Genomic DNA, 22,056 nt, shown 5'->3' with positions numbered 1-22,056 from the left:
AAAATATGAGGCGGCCTGCAACAGTAACTGTTAGAGCGGCCCAGGGGGCACATGGCATGCCCCTTAATAACTATACTCATTTTTTTATTATAATTACATTATGAAATGTAAAAAAAAATAAGAAGGAAAAATCACTTTTACTAAAAAATATTGTTTTATTGAGTTTTGGGGTAAATTTACTAAGATGGGACTTCTATTGAAGATTGGATGTTGCCCATAGCAATTAATCAAATTCTTTCCATTTTATAAGGTGCTAAATAAATAAGAAGTAGAATCTTTTATGGGCAACATCCCATCTTCACTACAATGCCTACATTATCTTAGTAAATGTACCCCTTTTATTTATCATTAAAAACACACCACATTACATGGATGTGCACTTGGGTTCCATAAAGACACATCTTCGTTCTAACTTTCTGTACACAACGTTGTACGCATCTTGTTTTGGGATTGCTTTATATTTGGAAAAGTAGATCACGGCCATTATAAAGCAAGTGGGGGCCATTGAGGATGTCACATGCAAGTTGACAAATTCATTAAAGTAGAATGGGCCTGATTCAGGTTCAATCGGACGGGCCGAATTCGGCTCCATTTCTGATTCTGTGGGTCTGAGCATGTGTATGGGTGAATATGCGCATGTGCAAACCCTCTGTGTGAACACCTTTGATGAGAATCACATTTGCCGAGGTGTACGCACGAGCAGGGGAGAGAAGGGGGTGGGCAGGGGCCTGTGGCAGGGGAACACCCAGCATTTTATGGGTGTCCCCATAAAAATGCTGGGCCTTCCCTCAGAATGCAGGCTTGTTGACGTCTGCCCACCATTTTGGCCATTTTCGTCTCCGTTAGACTGACTTGTACAGTATTTGCGAACGGGGGAAAAAAATCATTCCATGGTCAGCAACCATCGAATTATCTTTCCTTTGTGCGGAGGCATGAGAGGGGATTTGTAAGAGTACACATCCCCTCGCATGTGATTGTTGTGTTTTATGTGGCGTGGGGGGCTGAGGTTCAGTCAGGCGGTGTTTACCTGTTCACTAGGCTGCAAACATACGCAGCCTAGCGTACAGGTCTGAATCAGGCCTTTTGTTTGCTTTAGTAAATCTTCTCTTCTTTAATGTATTTTTTATTTATAAAAAAAAAATATCAATACCTTATTAGGATGAAAAAGTTAAAATATGGTCCAAGAATTTCAACTTCCAAATACACTCAGAGCAGTTCCTTACACAGTACACTCCGTAATCAGCTCTATATGGAGAAGTATTCTGTTATGTTTAATACCATGTATTTTCTGCACAAATGTCTCAGCCAAAAATTGGGGCATCTAAAAATAAACCTGTTAAAATGTTATAGAAACTGATGTTCTCAGACTTCTAACAAGGCCATATCTCTTATTTGTTATAGCTTTTGCTAATATCTATCCAGCATTTTGACATCTTTGACGGCAATTTTCTTTTCAGTCTGTATCATTGTGTGGAAGGAGGATAGTAGATATACTGTAGCTAATAGTTCATAAGTTATTTGGGTATTAATAGAAGCAAAAAGAGATCTTTCTAATAGATAATGCATAGATTAACTTGTGTCCCACTTACACATTGGTCATACCTAACTACACACCTAGGCAAATCCTACTGGAAATTTCAGAGTACCCATTATATTTAGGGTTCAGTAGGTCTCCCAGACTCCTGGAAGAAGTCTAGCCTCTTGGATCCATCCACTATCCTAGAGAAGAGGGCAGCCCAGGTGCCTCTGTATGTTATTTGTAGTGAATGGATTCCTGATGCTGTAAATTGCGGCACTGTAAGTTATTTGTGGCACTATGCCATCCGTATGTCCCACCTGGTTCTCCCATCTGGTATCTCTGGAAATTGAGACCAGTGGGATGTGCAGGTGTATGACTTTGTCAGCATCCTTCGTGGCTTCTTTAAGTTAATTACTTTACTTTAAAAGGCAGATGTAAAGCTATATACTGCAAACATTAATGTGATCAAGTTAATTATCAGAGTATGTGTGTGTATTTTTAAGATGTAAAGATATTAATATACAGTTCATGAAACTTAGACTCCAGAGTGATGCTGTAGCCAGAGTAAAGACTTGGGATTCTGTGAGGAGATCTGGAAAACATTTAATGTTGGTAGCTTTCGAGGACTGGAGTTGGCTACCCCAGCTCTAGCTTGTGGAATAATATGCACTAACATGAAATGACAGTCAGAGCTGTACTGACCATGTAGTTCCATAATAGTATGTCTAATAAAATAAAATGAAAACACACCCAAACCCCAATCACATTTTATTGTAAATTCAAAGACAAAGTTGTTAATTAGATTTTGACACCACAGTCATTATGGTTTACATTTTGACATGGAAACCCAAAATCATTGATAAAGTTCTGGAGCTGTTTTTCATTTAAGAATCCCAGGTGTGCATTACATTAGGAGGGAGCCCATGTGCAATTTTCAATGGGCCCCCACTTATCTTACAGTTGGGCATCAAAGTAGTGTCATGCAATTTTACCCTACTGTGCATGTGCAAAACTCTAGGAAAATGGATGACACGCCATTTTTCTGGTGATTTTGCAGGGATGATGTTGTACCACTGGACTCCAGAGAGGTAAGTACTGAAAAATGGGTGTAGTGTGGGTGGTGTGGTCCCCCCTGGACCCAAGGGGCCAGTGTACACCCATTATAGATATACCACTGCATAAGCCATACATTATAGTGTTCTAGCGGTTTGTGGAGTCAGAACTACAAAGACAGCCGGGCATGCACAGCAACTCCCCATGTGGAGATTTTCCTGTCTCTACATAGACTTTCTTCTGCACATGCGCAGAATGTAACTTACCAAGCTTCCCAGTGGCCTGCTCTTTTTTCACAATAGTAAATGTGGGGCTCCAAAAGTATACATTAGCTGCCACATGCTGCCCATGGGCCAAGAGTTTGACTCATCTGTTTTACATAGTCAAAGGCAAATACAAATTTATTTTTCCGTTAAAAATCTTAATATCAAAATCTCAAAATATTCTTAAGAAGAGTTACTGATAGCATGATGTAACCTTATGAAATGGTCTTGAATCCAGCTTTTTTATTCCATTGTCAAGTCTAAGTTTAATTCTGTTGGGTGAAGTTGTATTGTTTTCTGCAAGATCACCAATAAAATAACACTCTAAAAGTGCAGCCTCCTAGTTTGTAGGAATGCACTTCTTAAAGATTTAGCTCAAAGTATAGCAGTACATATCTAAAGATTGTAAGCTTGCAGCACGGCCCTCCAACCTCTATGTCTGTCTGTTTTACCCAGTTTGTTCTTTCAGTGTTGTTATCAGTTGTAAAGCGCAATGGAATCTGCTGTTCTATATAAGTAACTGTAAATAGGTAAAATAAATAAATAGCATAATACACCTTACATAGGTCATCCCTCAACATCAAGGGCGGCTTCCATGTAAGGTTCAGCAGCAGTTAAAAATGGAGAGGAGCGCTAAATTCAGGAGTTGTCTACTTAAAAGCTGCTGCTTATTAGGAGATGGTCAGTCCCTTATCAAGATACAGAAAAGAAAAAAGGAGAAAAGCAGCACTTAAGTAATAACTCTACCAAATGAATCAATTAAGATAAATTTTTAATGCGCAAATATTTAAAAATACAATGAAGATAAAAATAATAGTAAAAACAACAGTATGGATATCCAGATCAAGTGTTGGAAATATAGCAGGCTCAATGTTGAGCTTATATAGAACCTACACTGTACCCAATAGCAGCTGTCCCAATTATGGAGTGCATACGGTGTCCTGTGGGCAGCACATGTTTTGGGGGCGGCACTTGGATGCCTGTGATAGTACTCTCAGCCCAAAATGTACCAATAACTGCAAAATATCCACTGTACTGTACTATATTCCATCTTAAATAGAGTGTAAATGGATAGGACATGCAGATACTGCCTCTGTAAACTGTCCTACTTACTAAATATGTATTCATAATAAAAGAACACGTTACAGTTAGTGGCTTTTTTATAAATCCATTATATTGGCTATTATCAAATGAGGGCTTATAAGTAATCAATAAAAATAATAAAATTAGGGGAGGTGCGAACATTATTGTTGTGCCTAGGGGTGCCCTCATCCCTAAATCTGCCCCTGGTCCAAACACCAGCTTTATCAAGGGTTCAGCAGCAATAGCCACTCCAACCACATTTGAATCAGGTTCATTGTTGCAGCTAGGCTCAGGAATTGCAGTTTACGAACTCAAAAGCTACAATTGTATGGCAATTATTTATATGTATTTGTAATATTTAATTTTCCTATTTACCATCTCATGCATTCGCATATACAATATGGTAAATTAAATGTAGAGATAGAGCCATCCTTATCTAGCCCTTTAATAGGATTAAGGCCCCACCTGTATAGTCAGAGCATAAAAGTCACTGTAAATATTTGTTACTTACTTCTATCTTTGATTCATAAGTCAATGTTGGATCTAAAGACTATATAATGTCTTCTTTACATTGTGGCATTACTCAGAGCATAGATTCACTTTTCAGGAACAATTCTTTTAAGCGAAGATCCACAGTTAAGCTCTTGTAAGCTGCATCAACCTTGATGCTCCAAAATGCTTCTTTTTACCATTTTTCTGCAAAGAAATTAGTGATCTTTCTCTCATTCATCCCTTAAGTGGATTCTCATTTCCGTTAACAATAAATCAGCTATCTTAATTACAGTAAGTTGTACACTGTGGAACAATTGTAGGATGCCAATTAAACCTATTTTAGTAACAATGTGTTTTTGTTTTTAAATAAGTGACTATTTCAGCAGATGTATCGATGATTACTCCTTTGTCTGTTAAATAAGTTTAAAGAAGAAAAAAGCTTTTTAAAATGATGCGCAAGAATGAGTCTCTAGCGGCTTATATAGGAATGATGTCTTGGTTAATACAATCTTTAGTTCTATAAGTAGGAATTAGAGGATAAAGGGGATGATTTTAGATACCAATAATTTTATTTTATATGTCTATGGCTTGTGTTTCTGCTTGTGGGATTAATTTGTTTTCTTCCTTATAGCAGTTCACTTGTTTGGATTAACTTGGCAACTTCAGCCGGTTGAGAACCATCTTTATGAGAATGGAGTCAGTAAAGGAAGCAGAGGAGAGGAGTCTGCTGATACCACTTACTCACCACTCGGAGGAAAGGTTTCTGATAAAACAGAGAAAAAAGGTATTTTTTATTGCACAGCTATATTATACTAATAATTATATTTATTTATTTATATAGGACTAAAGGTGCTAAATAAATGTATAGCATCCTCAAAAGCATGTATGTCAACATTTAATTGATCACATAACGATTATTGAAATAGGTGGAATTTTAATTAAACTTCCCTAATGCAAAATCATTTAAAACTCAGCTTAATTAATTTAGGCCTATAATAAAGAGATTGGTGGTATCTACTGTTATGCTGGGTACACACCAACATGATGCAGCTCATGAGCAGGTCGCTCAGGAACTGCACCTGATGTGATCGCGATCTGATCGAGACCCGCACCCACTTCAATGGTTGTTTCTCAGATCCTACCTGCTGCAGGTAGGATCTGAGAAAAGACCTAACGACACGCGGGGCCACGCATCGGATCGGGATCACATCAGAAATGGCAGTGAAATGGCCCAAAACATGGCCATTAGAATACACATTTTCATTCAATAATGACACCAAATGAATGGTGAGTTACCTTTTTTCCACTTACTAGAGAAAGAAAAAGAAAGCTTTCCCCTTGTTTGTATCATATTTGATGTATGCCACCTGAAGATGTCCAATGTAGGACTACATGCGTAGGGTGAAGTTGCCATATCTACTGTAATTGCCACACTAGAAGCCTACCATTTCTGACCCCATATCTGAAGGGGTATAGATGGAATAGGTTCCATTCCTTCTTTATTGGCAGTTTCAGACATCATAATATAAGTGTGAACGACTTTTTTATTCATCACATTTTTTATCACCTTGTTAAAAAATAAAATTGAAACTGGATTTTACATAATGGGAGACCCACGCTCCTCAGAAGCAATACATAGGGTGCAGGGTTGTTACATTGAATAGTCCTCAGGTAAGGTAAGGTAAGAGGATGGCCCCTTAGGGCATAGGCGTGGATTTGAAAAAATGTTGCTGTCTTCAGTTACTGCTTATTAGCATCTGGATTGATAAGTATATGGATCATTGTCATATGGATCATTAAAAGAAATTCTGTGAATTTATAAGGGTGTGCTGGCCCATTCTGTCTGTGGAGGGGGTGAGACCTCCCCATTGATTTCCATCATAGGTACACTTCAACTGTGAGAGTTGATTAAAAAAAACAGGAAATCACATTGTATGATTTTTAAACAATTTATTTGTATATTCTTGTAGAAAATAAATATTTGGACAATCAAAAAGTTAAACTTAAATACTTTGTAAAATAACCTTGATTGGCAATTACAGAGGTCAAACGTTTCCTGTAATTCTTGACCAGGTTTGCACAAACTGTAGCAGGTATTTTGGCCCACTCCTTAATGCAGATCTTCTCTAGATATGTCATGTTTTGGGGCAGTCGCTGGGCATCACGGACTCACAACTCCCTCCACAGATTTGATTGGGTTGAGGTCTGGAGACTGGCTAGTCCACTCCAGGACCTTCAAATACTTCTTAAGGAGCCACTACTTGCCTGTTGCCTGGGTGGTGCGTTTGGGGTCATTGTCATGTCACGTTCCATCTTCAATGCTGTTACTGAGGAAAGGATGTTTTTTGGCCAAAATCTCACAGTAGATGGCCCCATTCATCCTCTCCTTAATACAGATCAGTTGTTCCATCACCATTGTTGAAAAGCAGCCTAATAGCATGATGTTTCCACCCCCCATGCTTCACAGTGGATATGGTGTTTTTGGGATTCCACTCAGCATTCTTCTCCACACAAAGACGGGGAGTTGAGTTCATACCAAAAATTTATATTTTGCTCTCATCTGACCACATGACATTCTCCCAATCCTCCCCTGGATCATTAAGAAGGTCACTGGCATATTTTAGAAGGGCCTGGACATGTGCTAGCTTAAGCAGGTGGACCTTTTGGGCGCTGCAGGATTTGAATCCATGACCACATAGTATGTTACTAATGGTAACCTTTGTAACTGTGGTCCCAGCTCTCTCTCTGTCATTGACCAGGTCCCCCCCATGTAGTTCTGGGCTGATTTTTCACTGTTCTCAAGATCATTGATACCCCACAAGGTGAATCTTGCATGGAGCCCCAGGTCAAGGAAGATCGTCAGTGATCTTGTATTTCCTCCATTTTTTTATAATTGTGCCAACAGTTCATCTCTTTTCACCAAGCTGCTTGCATATTGTCGAGTAGCTCATCCCTTGTGCAGCTCTACAATTTTGTCCCTGGTGTCCTTAGACAGCTCTCTGGTATTCGCCATGGTGGAGAGGTTGCAGTCTGACTGTTTGAGGGTGTGTACAGGTGTCTTTTATACAAATAGCCAGTTCAAACAGGTGCCATTAATACAGGTAACGAGTGGAAGATAGAACAGCTTCTTAAAGAAGAAGTAACAGGTCTAAGAGAGCCAGAAATATTGCTGGTTGGTATGTGTCCAAATATTTATTTTCCGCAAGAATATACAAATAAATTGTTTAAAAATCATATAATGTGATTTTCTATTTTTTTCCACATTCTATCTCTTACAATTGAAGTGTACCTATGGTGGAAATTACAGATTTCTCTCATATTTTTAAGTAGGTCAACTTGAACAATCGGTGGCTGTCAAAATACTTTTTTGCCCCACTGTATACAGCAGAGTCTGTTCCAGTAATCCTGTCTAAAGTGTTTAGGTGCCTTTCCATGTATAAGAATACCCAGGGCCGGTGTAAGGCTACTCAGCACCCTAGGCAAAACTTCAACCTACCCCCCCCCCCCAAAAAAAAACAACAACATACAAACAAAAATCCTGTGGCCCTCCCAGCCCCCCAGGGAGGGTGGGCAGGTCCCCTGCTTTCCCTGGAGGCCCTCTTCACCCTCCCCTTTGCCACCCACAACAGAATACAAGGAAGGGGGGACAGCAATATATGAAAGTAAGTCTCAAGGGAAAGTATGGAGGTGAGGTCTTAGAAGTTCCACAGCCGCCACCTGGTAAAATCAGCAGCCTGTGTTTTTTTTGCCAAACATTTTCGTGGACAGCTTCCCATCCTCAGGATGTCAAACAGTACATAAACAAAGACAGAAATGAAACAGGGGTATATAGGGGGTAAGAAATTGTTTCTGTCTGTGCTTATGTACCGTGTTTGATTTAGTCTGTGTTTATGTATTGTGTGATGCCCTGAGGATTGGAAGCTGTCCCCTAAAACTTTTGCCAAATACACATGCTTCTTATTTAACCTGGAGATTTTGTCTGAGTGATTCCTTTTGCAGGACTCATATTTATTATTTTGGGAAAGCACCTGGCCTGATAAATCATTGAGCTTAGTGACGGCAGAGGGTAGATTTATATGAATATAAATTAATATTAAAAATCTAAAAAAAGATTAATTTTTAAAAATGAACAGAATGTTTTCTTTTTTTCCACCTCAATATTCTGCCCAACAGTTATTAGAAAGGTCTCTTAATAATTTAAACTAAGAGATTTATGGTGCTTGTTTGGAACTTTACCTTATACGTGTAATTAATAAAACATGTACTTTCTTCAATAAATTGTTGTTTTATTTATGTATTTATAGACATCTCTACGGTTTCCACTGTAGTTGCAGGTTTCGTAAATTTGACCCTGTCTTTTTTGAGCAGAGGCATATGTTATCTTCAATATAATTACACACAGAGATAATACCATCAATTTGATATTCAAATATGTACCTTCCTTTCCCCATACATTAGTTTAGTCAATATTGTAATTGGTTTGTTAATGAATTTTGGAATGGAGACTTTGTATAGAACATTAACTTTTATTGGAAAACCACAGCGAAATGAAAAGAGGACCCTACAATATCCTAGCATGTGAAACCTCAGTAGATGATGACTTCAACTTAACAAATGAAAAGTAGGAAAGATCATCAAGATATATTTTAATGAGGTCTCTTGCTACAGAATAATGGTTTCAACAGGGTGCAGGGTTACACCATTAAGGAATCAGAGAAAAGTATGATATCCCACAATCAGTTCAAATACACAAATTTGATTAGGCTAATACAATTATCCATCTAGTTCTTTGAGTGTAGTCTTGCAGAAATAAAGATAATATTACATTTATATTTATATACCATGGATGTAATACTTAATAGTTTTAATGATATACTTTAATAGAATTGGCTCAATTAGGGCTGTAGTGATAAAATAATATGAATGTAATTATCATGATTAGGTTCTTCATTTTGGAACCTATATAAGGCAGTAGAGCCACCTAGAGATAATTAAGGCCCAAGTAATTAGGGGGTGTTGCCTAGTCTAGAGTCAAGACCGTATCATATTTTGAGGCATAAATTTACCTATCTGGCACCCTCCATTGTTATAAAAAGAACAGACAATATATACACACAAAAACACACACTAGATAGATAGATAGATAGATAGATATAGCACTCGCAGGCTTCAGCCATAACAAAAGACCTTTGTCAAGACACAGCATATTATGTCAGATATGTTACACTGTTGCTGTGAGGCTGTAAGTCATAATAAAAGTCTATCAATAACTAAACATTACATGACTGCCATGAATTGCTACAAATAAAAGCACCTTTGATATATATATATATATATATATATATATATATATATATATATATATATATATATATATATATAGGATGCAGTTTAAATCCCGGCGGTCGGGATCCCGGCGTTCAAAATCCCGACGCCGGAATCCCGAACGCCGACATCCCAACACTATCTCCCCCCGTGGGTGTCCACGACACCCTCGGAGGGAGAATAAATGAGTGTGCCGAGCGTAGCGTAGCGTGACCCTAAACCTTACCATTAAAGGAGGAAGTTGATTCTCAGGCAGCGGGGCTCATTGGAGACTTCTCCTGTACCACTGTGAGCCAGTCCAACCCTAGCCCTAAATATAAAGCCTGCCAGAACTGTAAACCTAGGCTTGACAGACGATTCATTAACTCTAGATTAAAACCAGTGTTATGTGGAAGGGCTGGGTCTCTGCATTTAAACATTAGTCAATGGCATATGCTTTTGTCTTGTCATATGCAGGGCCGTAACTAGGGGGGGGGCTGGGGGGTCACGCGCACCGGGCGCTGGAGGGGGGGGGGGGCGCTGTCAGGTCCGGGAGAGTGACAGCCAGCGGGGTTTCGGGGACTGATGTAGCCCGAGTCCCGCTGCTGTTAGCTAACCCGTCGCTTTTTCACTGCTGCTGCCGACGCCGTTAGTGCCCGTCTGTGCCTGTTGCGCACAGCATTACTGGGAGCTTGGGAGGGGACGTGATGACGCGGCAGCCGCCTCCTCGCCGTTGGTTGGCGCAGCCGCGTCCCCTCCCACGCTCCCAGAGAAATGCTGTGCGCGGCAAACACAGACGGGCATTAACGGCGGCGGCGGCAGCAGTAAAAAAGTAAGCCTAATGCAAAGCTTATGTTATGATGTCTAGACCTTATCAATAGAGTGGCAGGGGGAGGCTGGATGTTTTACACGATGAGGGAACATTAAATCTCCCACCACCCGTCTCCACTCTGATTCTCCCTACTTGTTGCCTTTATACAGTGCAGCACAACTTCCTTTGGTAAAACGTCTCCACCCATGATCCACCCACTCCACCCACTCATTAATAAGGAGCATCAAGGTGTGTGGCATATGTATAATGGGCATCATGTGTGTGACATATATGTTTAATGGAGCATCACGCTGTGGGGCATATGTATAATGGGCATCATGTGTGTGGCATAAGTTTAATGGAGCATCACGGTGTGTGTCATGTATAATGGGCATCACAGTGTGCGTCATATGTATAATGGGCATCACGGTGTGTGGCATATGTATAATGGAGCATCACGGTGTGTGTCATGTATAATGGGCATCACAGTGTGCGGCATATGTATAATGGGCATCACAGTGTGCGGCATATGTATAATGGGCATCACGGTGTGCGGCATATGTATAATGGGCATCACAGTGTGCGGCATATGTATAATGGCGCATCACGGTGTGCGGCATATGTATAATGGAGCATCACGGTGTGCGGCATATGTATAATGGAGCATCACGTTGTGGGGCATATGTATAATGAGCATCCAGGTGTGGGGCATATGTATAATGGAGCATATTTATAATGGGCATCACAGTATGCGGCATAGGTATATTGGGCATCACGGACTGCACTTTTGGGGTCATGTGTATCTGGCACTGCACTATTGTGGGCATATGTGTATCACACCTCCATTTTCTATGGCCGCACCCCATGTGGCTACAGCTCTTAGAGAGCTGACCATGCCCTCATAGCGGAAAAAATGGGGGGTGTAGTCTCGCAGGAGTACCACAGTAGTAGGTGAACGCTCTAATTTTCGGCACGCGCAGATGTCTCCTCTACTCTGCCTCCTCTCCTCTGCCTCCAGTGTTGGGAGGTATGTTTGTGACATATTGGACATTGCAGTGTGTGGCACATTGTGTATCATTCAGGGACAGTGTTCTATCCAGTGGCAGCAGCAATTAACCATTGCTTATAATGTGTACTGGGGGGGCATTACGGTTTGTGGTGTAATGTGCTCTGGGCATTACGGTGTGTGCTGGAATGTGTACTGGGCATTACGGTGTGTGCTGGAATGTGTACTGGGCATAACGGTGTGTGCTGTAATGTGTACTGGGCATTACGGTGTGTGCTATAATGTGAATTGATACTACTATGTGACCACACCACTTCTCCCCCCCCCCCAAAAAAAAAAAACATGCCCTAAATTTATTGGTTGCTGTCAGAAACTCCCTCATTCTTTTTGGAAGCTTTGATACGGTACATCTCAAATTCTAAATATTTAAGACTTTCTCAGACGAAATAATCATTAACGTTACATTTGTGATACATTTGTAATATAGCTGTTTTTTTGTGGCTATAATAACTTGATATTTATCCTGGTCTAACCATTGACCCATACAATTGTGTTATACTGTATATACATAATATTGGATTGTGTACAATTTAATAAAATTGCATTTGTAAATATAATATCCTTAATTAAATATTTACATTTAAATACAATAAATTTAAATCCCAACCCACAAAGGGGTTTATTCATGTACGATTATGAAATTATTTTATTTTGTTTGTACCCGCTTCTAATTCTCCAGTTCAAATTATAGTAGCTGCTGAATTGCTTTTCAAAAAATGTTATAAATTGGGATTAGAGAAGTATACAGCGGCAGAAAGAATCTATTCACAAAATCGATGCTAAAATAAGTGGAATTTTTATTAAGCATTTTATAAGTTCATAGGAGAATACCCTTGGAAACAGCAATAAAAAGGTAACATTCTTGCAGAGAAACAATTTTATTAGCTTATGTTACTGCTGCATTACAAGGGGGAATAGGAAGAAAGAGACTAACAGCCAGTTACCATAAAGTACAGATATAATACATTAAAACACAGAAAGGTATTTAGTGCAAGTTGTTTCTCATCCTACATTATAGTATGTTTTATACTGAATTACCTTTTCCAATATGCTCCACTTAATGACACAAAGTCCCTACAGCATTTAAAAAATTGATAAATTGAGCTGATATACAATACATATAGTTAAATCTAATCACTGTGTAAAATATTAATGTTATATTTAGTGCTTGACATTAACGGCACTATGGATTATAGAAGCCTGCTTGCTCATTCACTCAGCAAGACAGTGCTTGATTCCTTAATATTTAATACAGAACAGATTAAAACACTCTGGCGCTTACTCAATTTCTTCTTAAAATCTTTTACATATTTTTATACAGACGCAAAAAATGACTGCAGCTACAAATTGGTTCTGGGTGTATTGGTTTTGGATACAAACCTGAAAGATGCAATTGTGTAACTGCGATCCACATGACAGCTTCACAGTTCTGTGATGTGAGTGTGGAAACAACCCAGATCCTAAGGGCTGTTTCACACAGTACGGTTCCTGCCGCACGGTGAAATCCAGCCGGATCCCCCCACTGGAAGGGACGGCTGCCGGGCTGTGGCCATCCCTGCCATTATAAAATTCTGAGTGCGGCGCGGCTCCCTGACCGTACGGGATTTCACCGTGCGGCAGGAACCGTACTGTGTGAAACAGCCCTTACAATGGCTATTGTACATTTAACAAAAGTTGCGAGATATTGTGACTTTTGAAACAACTTATGCAATGTGATAATTAAAAACAGGATTTTCAAAACAAAGGCTTATATATAAAACAATGTGTGAAATGTATTCACTTCACAGAGCACAATGGTGAAGCATAGCAGCTGAAAACAACTGCGATAAATTCAGTGTCATTCATCTACTGTATGTGAAGGAGTCACTGTTTTGTTATTCATCTCTAATTATAAAGGCATGCTGTGATGAAGTATGTAGGGGATTAAGGAAGCACAATCTGAGCACAAGGGAAAGCATATGTGAGTTACAGTACACCAAAGTATATGCAGGCTAAGAGCTAATTTATGAAGTTGAGCCTGCCTCTTTTAACCATGGATTGTCCCCTTGGCAGAGATGGCGACAGGGGGGGGGGGGGTCAAGGGGGACAAGGGGCACTTGCCAAGGGGACAAGAGTGACTGACCCCAGCGATCTGAAGGGCCCCAGTGCTTCCATGCCCTGGCACGGCTGCATGTACTAGCTGCCCTGACAGTGACCAGGCCATCTACTGTGCACCATCTGTGTGTGGCTGAGTCTGACTCACTCGCTGTGTACCACTGCTGTCTATTGTGTGTGATTCCTGCCACTCAACACTTAGAGCCGTCTACTCTGTGTGTGCACACAGCCTGGGGCCGCAGGCGCACAGCCATACCCACCACTGGCACTGTGGCCTCAGTCTCTGGCTCCTGTACTTTTACTGCACATACGCGGGTCATCTGTTCCACACTCTGTGAACAACCTGTGCCTGCCTGCTCGTAGTTCTCATCCTTCTTTTGTCAAAGTGACAGGCCAGCAGGACTGAGAACGAGAGAAGTCTGCACCTGAAAGGTTAAATTGGATCATGCAGAAGAGGGTTGTGTGGATTTGGGATTAGGTGGAGGCCCCCGAAATATTAATGTACAGGGCTGCAAGATTCCTTTTGCCAGCCCTGCCCCTTGGACACCCTCAATTATATCTCATACAAAAACACTATTCCCTCAATAAATGTTATACTGTGTATGTGCGAGGGTGGTAGTGGTTATCATATAAACTATAATACAGATGGCTTTTGAAAGAATTATTGTAATAAGATTATTATAATGAAAAGGGACATGCAAATGTTCAAATACCTGTAGGCAGGGCTATATTCTCAGTTAAAGTAACAGTCATTTAATTAAATCGAGGACAGACCTGGCGATACATTGGTAATAATATGGACAATATTAATATTGTTAATGATATTGCCTGCATATTGTCCAGTGTGTACGGTCAATATCGTTACTGAGGTGTTCGGCCATGGTTCGCTATTTACCCCCTATTGTCTGTACATGTAGCTCAATCTAACATTATTGTCATGGACTGCATGCATGTAGTGGGGGGGGGGGTGACTTCACTGATTCCTAACGTAAACAATATCGGTCACTGTGTATGCGCTATATTGTTCTTGCGGCCACAGGAATCACGCCAGTGTGTACCCAGCATGAAAATGACTTTAGGGAACAACTTTACCGTAATGATTTGGTCAATGCTTGTTCTGGCTGTGCACATTCCTACCTTGGTCTGTTAATATTTTGTTCCCCAGGAACAGTTTCTGATTGGATGAGCTGACATGTTTTTTCAGGCATTTCAATTTAAGCGCAGATTTTTTTTACATGAAAACATGTTTTTTTGGGCTAAAACACAGGATCTGGGATAAATTCCACAATCTAGGTCAGTTTAGCCTTGTACATAGTAAATATGGGACTCGCAGAAATTCCCAAACAGTCTGCACCTATCACATATCACACCTGCACTTATCACATGTAAACTTAAATCCTAATAATGTCCATGTCAAAAAAATAATTTCTATGACTTTTGTAGCAATGTATAGTTGTTTAATGTCAACAAATTGTTTTGGTATTTTTGCCTGCAGTTTATCAAAGAGGAAGAGCGATAGATTCTGGAGAGGTGGAAATCGGAAAGCAGATTGTGCAGACAATCCCACCTGGTTTATTCTGGCGTTTCCAAATTACTATACACCATCCAATGTATCTAAAATTTAATGTTTCATTTTCAAAAGACTCCCTTCTTGGTATATATGGGAGAAGAAATATCCCACCGACGCACACACAGGTATTTAATATGCATTCTTCTGCAACTGGTGTTACCACAGTGTATTAGGAAACAGATATATTGTGGAAGAACTTGTATCTCTATTATAGTATATTTAAGTCACTCTAGAATTTTATATTGATAAACAACATTTTTAGCTGGAACTAATAAATAAATGAATAAGGTGAAAATGTGACAGGTTTTATGCATGAATGCTAGTGTTATATCTACAAATCAGAGGTGGAATTTGGTTTGAGTCCTAATCCTCCATACCACACCCTATAATGGATTAGCCTTCATTGTTCCAGTCGTGTACATCCATCCAAAAAAATAAAAAAAGGTTCAAATGTAGGGCCTAATTCAAACCCCATAGCCAAAAATGGCTTCTTGGTGATTTACAGAGATCTGAAATTAAACGAACACAAACTGTGCTCTCACCATTACCACAGTATAAGTTGCAATGGGGAAGGGCTGCAGCATATGTGTGATGTCTCAGAAAGTGAGGAATTTGGTAAGAAATCTCCAGTTTTTTTAAAGCGGCAATCAAAATCAAACTGGTTTAGAAGTGTAAATGATTGCCGCTTAAAAAAACTAGAGATTTGCATGTCTATGCATTAACTTTATGAACTGGCATATTCCACCCCTTGCTCTGCTGTTATACTCCTCCTCACAACCATCCTCACAATGGCAAAAAACTCATATTAACCCCCTGGACAGTAAGAACAGCGCCAACATTGGATGAGCTAAAGAATAGACTTCCAACTACTTCTGTTCGACAAACATACCATTCTACTTACCCCCTCTATGACCTCAGACAAACTCCAAGTCAAATGGGGCATATTCATTGAGTCATTAACACCAGAACAGAAATTGCAAGTCGTGGATACCCCGACACCACATTAGAAGTCTTTACTCAATTTGATACGATCAACCCACCCAGTTCATCCGTATGTTTTCCAGCGTAACTATATATGCGGAATCTACCTTCCAGGTCGAACTCTACCTCACGGAGGAACACCCCTCAGAATAAAATGGAAGCTACTCCCCAAAGAAGCAAATATCTCACACAAAACATCAAGACTCATCAGCTCCAGATAACTCCCTCCAAATATTGGAGATATCTTACCAAATCTCTCACTTTTGTGCATCTCTCTGGCTTCAGTATTGTCAAATAGCAGACCAGGTCCTGGGCCACTATGCCCATGCTGAGTGTCTAATTTGCTCAAAATATGCATCTTCTTCACACAGAAAAAATGAGTGAGAGTGAGAGAACTGCATTGCTAGAGTACACAGACCACTAGCAGTATTTGTACATCTGTGTGCAACTGATTATCACTCTGTATAAAAAGGGCTTCAATGCAGGCAGCTGCTGCTGTTCTTCATCTATGACTTTGTACTGTACGTGTGTAAAACCAATTCCTGTGCAGTTAAAGTCACAGCTTAGCACCTCTAGTACACTGGGGATGACTTTTCGCTGTTCCCGCAATGTGACTAAGAGGCAAAATAGAAATTAAAATATGGTATGCTATTCTTCTCCGAAACACACATTGTATGAGGAAATATCTGTATTGTATGTTTATCTGTACAGTAGAATACCTTGCAAACTGTATGTTTTACTGAGCCTTGGAAAATGGAAAATAACCAGTGCTCTAAATTCTATACAGTAGCCCAATGAAAGCATTTACAATGAGCATTTGCTGCATATTGATACTCAGTGATCCATTTGAGTTTATGAAATAGAAATGTAACAATTTAAAACATTGCTTAGTTCTGTTGTGTTATTACAGAATTAAGAAATAGCTTTTTGTTTGTCTTTGACATCTCCAAAGCTCTAAAAATTCCAGATGTACACAATTATCAGCTTAATCAGATGTGATTTTCCTTGATCTTCACACAGTTTGATTTTGTAAAGTTGATGGATGGAAAGCATTTAATAAAGCAAGAACCAAAAAATGCAGAGAGCCCGCAGCATGCACCTCGGAGTCTAATTCTGGCATCTTTACAAGAGACAGGCTTCATTGAGTACATGGATCAAGGTGCATGGCACTTAGCGTTCTACAATGATGGAAAGAAGATGGAACAAGTCATTGCATTAACAACTGCAATAGGTTAGGATTCTTATTCCTCTTGAGTGACCTGCTCAGAACAAAGTTATACCATATAAGTGTACAGTATTAAAACATTTGTTATTGTGCAGGATATCATACAATAGCTAGCCATATTAGTGGTGTAATAGGAAAAAATATATATATTTTTGTGTTCTCTGGCTAATAAGAAATGATCTATACATGTGTTAGCTTGCAAATGAAGGCTTCGCTCTTTAGTGATAATGATATACGGAACTAGATAAGTGGATTGTCTTTTTATTTTTTTTCTGCTAGTGTATTACTACCGGTAATTATTTTTTTACACTATTAATTTAGGTTCTGCATCGATCAAACAATATGATTCACAGACTCGTTCATCTTCTCTTCCCAGTTCTTTTCACACCACTTTGGTGGTGTTGGCAAAGTTGCACAGTAAAATACTGTAGACGAAAATTGAATAGTGGCACTCAAAAAGAATTTGATTAAAACCTTAGCTTGTCTATTCCGCAGAGAATAATTTCTAATTGGTATTTTAAGCTTAAGTACATAAAAATTCTCTAACACTGCCAGTAAGTATCCCTCATTCTGCAAAATAGAATGCTGTATAGTTGATATTTTATATACAGTAAAAGTCCCTGTCATCAAGGGTGTATTTAGGATGCCACTTCAGTAACATTATCGGTCACCCCCATTACGTTACTACAAACTTGCACAAATATTTGCTACCTATCCCCCCCCCACACACACACACATACACACACACACACACACAATTACAGGTTGCGAATTAAAGAAATAGATATCCACTTCTTCATTTACTATAGCAGCCAATTTTTCTTATAAAGCAGTGGGAATGGGTCAGGTGCAGTCAGCCAATCAGAAATGGCTGTTATTATAATCAATCAATGCATAATTTGCTTCAGTGGTCGATTTCGATATGTCTTCTGATAAGCGCTTATGTTTATGTGTCAAGTTCTATATGAGTGTCAATTCCATAGAGGTTTGTAAGGTTAAGATGTGACCAAAACTTCATATGTTTGTACATGTGGAGTATGTAAATGTGTAATATACACAATAAAACAAGAACACATCAAACTTTACATGCGTCTATAAATGTATAATGAATATTTCTTATGTATTCATAAACATAGTAAATATACAAACATTACATACGTAGGTTAATTATAAGACGCATTAAATTAACGTTATTGAGTTAGAAGCTTAATTAACCAAAAAGCTTAACAATAAGATATAACAGATTTAGGTGTTACTTCAAATTGTTATGTTGCATTAAGCGCAAGACTTTAGAAAATATCTACTAGAATTACAGTATCGTATCTGTAACATTTCAGATCCAATTAGCCACAGAAACTAAGCAATTCTAACATTCTAGGTTTTGCATAATATGGCTTTTCTTCCGGAAACCCTGAGTAGGTAAAATATTTCGGATCAAATCTCCCGAGAACCCTCCCCCATGATTAATTTGGCACTTAGAAGATTTCATTTTAATTTGCATAATTTGGCCAATAATTATATCATTTTTGGGGGTACTCTGCAAAATAATTGAAAGAAATAATGGAATAACTTTGGTGGAAAACACTTGCTTTCTGACATTTTTCAGATGTTATTAAAATGCAAATATCAGACAATTAACTCAAATAATTTGCTTTTGGTCACTTAAACACTTCTATACTATTATCCAAAGTTAGTTAGCACTTTTATATGGTACAGGATAATTTTAACTTTTTACCCCACATTCAAAGCCGCTAACATTATATAAAATTATAGAGTGACCACCTTTTACTAACGGACATCAAGGCAGTCGGAATCCCGGGCCATTTTCGATCATCTCAACAAAAATTTGACGGCTGGAATTCAATGTTAAGCTGTCTAGTGTCAGAAAGTGGGTGTGTCGCTGAAAACGGCCGCTGACTGTCAAAAAGGGGCCGTGAATTAGACAATCTGCATCTGTTTTTGACAAAACATATCAAACTTGTTTTAATGTCGGATCTGTTTTGTCGGAATCTCCCTTCAATGCTGTTGGAAACAGCAGCATTGAATAGGCGTCAGCCTCTATTTCTCCTGTCGGAAATAATGGCTGGGATTGAATGCCACCCTTAAAGTCCTCTTAAATTCCATAAGAGAGTTTTGAGCACCCGTGCCTATTTCAAAGCAATGTCTCTGCGAGAATCAAGAGGAGATTGCAGCTCATACTGAATGTACTATGAGTTCATAAGAATAGGAATCACTCATGTGTGAGTTCGAAACTTGTTTAGACTGGATGCTTAACGTAAACTGTGTGTATGTATATATATATATATATATATATATATATATATATATATATAGATGTGTAGGGTCCGGCACTCCCAATGAAAATATGTAGCTTTGTCCGGTGCCACCACAGGGGGAATAATACACAAAGCAAAGGTGAGGCACACAGGATAATATAGATAATAATGAAGAGAGGCAGACAGAGCTTGAATAAATAAACTGAAACGTCTTAGCAAGACTTGAAAACAGTTGTAATAAACGGAAACATTGTCTTAGCAGCTCCATTTGCCTCTTCTTTATCATCTATATTGTCCTGTGTGCCGCACCTTTGCTTCATATATATATATATATATATATATATATATATATACACACACACACACACATCGTATAGTGGGATCCCGCACTCCACACAATAGTAAATACAGCTTACTCGCTCCACCTATGGCCCTCCTACAGCTAGCACAGCTGATGGACAGAAAAAAGGCAACGGCGACAATCAGGGATTTTCATAAAGCAAGTGATATTTTAATCACAGTTACTTCCAACAATGAGTTTTGAGGATGAGCGTATGCTGGAAACATGTTGTCAGATGTAACTGTGATGAAATTCTCACTGGCTTTATAAAAGTCCCTGAGTATATACAGTTTACAATGTCCAAAGGATGATTCAGATAGCAGCTTTACCTCTGAATGATATCAGGTAAATGTACATCATGATATATAAAGAATTAGTCTCTGTCCGCAAGTATGTCACCACCATGTATTCCATATTCATCAAGCCCAGTGTTTTCTCCATGCATTTTACTAAAGTTCTGCAAATGCTGGCATTGTGGCATTTGTGATGTATTGACAGTATTAAAGTTTTAAATACTCCCACATGCAAATGATCTATTTAACAATGTATTGAACCTTAGTGGGTAACAGGATAACTCTATAATAATCTTATTTGGTCATTTATTTGTTCACTGTTACATACTTTATACTGAATCATTTTTCTGTAATGTCACTGATTTTATGACAATTTTATTCAACCAAGAAAATTCTATATAATGAAGTACTTATGTAAGTTCTCTGTATAACAGCTACTATGATTATTTTTACGGCAAAAGGAAATATGCGGCAATTTCGCTGCAATTGAGACACTCATACCACATTACCTTTAAAGTTGAATTCAAACGGTAACTCAGTCTACTTTATGCCATTTTATTCACACACAGAAATGATGGATGATTGCTCAACCAACTGCAATGGAAATGGAGAATGTATATCTGGCCATTGTCACTGCTTCCCCGGATTCCTGGGACCAGACTGCTCCAGAGGTAAAAATCACTGATTAACATATTATTTGCATTTCTCTGTATATTCCACTCGCTTGAGCAACATATTCTGCTCTATGCATTCAAACGGAGCTTAGGATAAGTTGAATAAAATGTAGCTCGCTGCATTTGTTACAGGCTTAGAAGTACATAGTTTAATGTATTAGAAAATAGCTCACTCAGAATGTTTTGTTGCTGATAATCTGGCTCTGCAGTGCACTTCGGTATTCTGCCCACTATGGTTCCCTTATTTACAGAGCCAGATTATTTGCCAGTGGCTACTCTGTAATAGATATTTGCCTAAAATGTACTGATGTAACATAGGCAGAATGTTGTACAGTGCAGATAGACAAGCTGCAGTCTGAGAATATATACTGTACAGAGTAAAGGTACCATACCAGCAGTACTGGGATTGTCAATACATGGGTGAATAGATTAGGTTAAAACCCAAATTTACAGTATAAGCAAAATAGAGTTGAAATCTAATCCAACTCAAACGGATATCGAATGCATTCAATTTCAATTTGATCGTGATGTGCAGTGCCGCAGCATCAAAAACTAATAGAAAATTAGACTGTGCAGGCAAGATTATTTATTTTCTTGCATTTTGTACTATATAGTCTAAATCAAATGTGTACACGGCACCGTGCGATTCGATCCTGATTCAATCGGGATTGAATAGAAATTCAATTGCATCATGTGTACACAGTTTAGGAGAGCCTGCCGGTATGCAGAAATGTCATTTATATATCCTTATGAAAGGAACCTTGAACCCAACAAGCACTTTAACTGCATTCGTACCAAGCCTTTGACCTTGCAGAAATATGGGTAATCCCGTTATGTGAAAAGGTCACCCGGGGTTATCTGTGCTGGATCCTCATCCCTGATCATTCCCGAGTCCGAAACAGATATAGTGTTAAAGGTGGACCCAGGAAATGTTATAAGGAGTTCACTTACCTTTTTCACACTGAAGCATGGACCTGGGGAAAATCCTGTTCATAACCAGGGTCACAGAGCC

At 39.0% G+C, this 22,056-nt stretch overlaps 1 protein-coding gene across 3 annotated transcripts in view; it reads left to right on the top strand.

Annotated features, from left to right (window-relative positions):
* Positions 1 to 22,056, top strand: part of TENM1 (teneurin transmembrane protein 1) — a 726,432-nt gene that overhangs the window by 440,101 nt on the left and 264,275 nt on the right. For 2 of the 3 annotated variants that reach the window (XM_083159336.1, XM_083159334.1), the window contains 4 exons: positions 5,042 to 5,194; positions 15,181 to 15,380; positions 17,257 to 17,467; positions 20,940 to 21,041. In XM_083159336.1, coding sequence (XP_083015462.1) covers positions 5,042 to 5,194; positions 15,181 to 15,380; positions 17,257 to 17,467; positions 20,940 to 21,041 — 666 coding nt within the window. The remainder of the gene's footprint in view (positions 1 to 5,041; positions 5,195 to 15,180; positions 15,381 to 17,256; positions 17,468 to 20,939; positions 21,042 to 22,056) is intronic. The other variant, XM_083159335.1, reaches the window with a different exon arrangement.

Source organism: Crinia signifera, chromosome 9 (genome assembly GCF_055691185.1).
Source record: "Crinia signifera chromosome 9, ASM5569118v1, whole genome shotgun sequence".
Taxonomy (NCBI): domain Eukaryota; kingdom Metazoa; phylum Chordata; class Amphibia; order Anura; family Myobatrachidae; genus Crinia; species Crinia signifera.
This window is presented reverse-complemented; position numbering and strand designations above follow the sequence as displayed.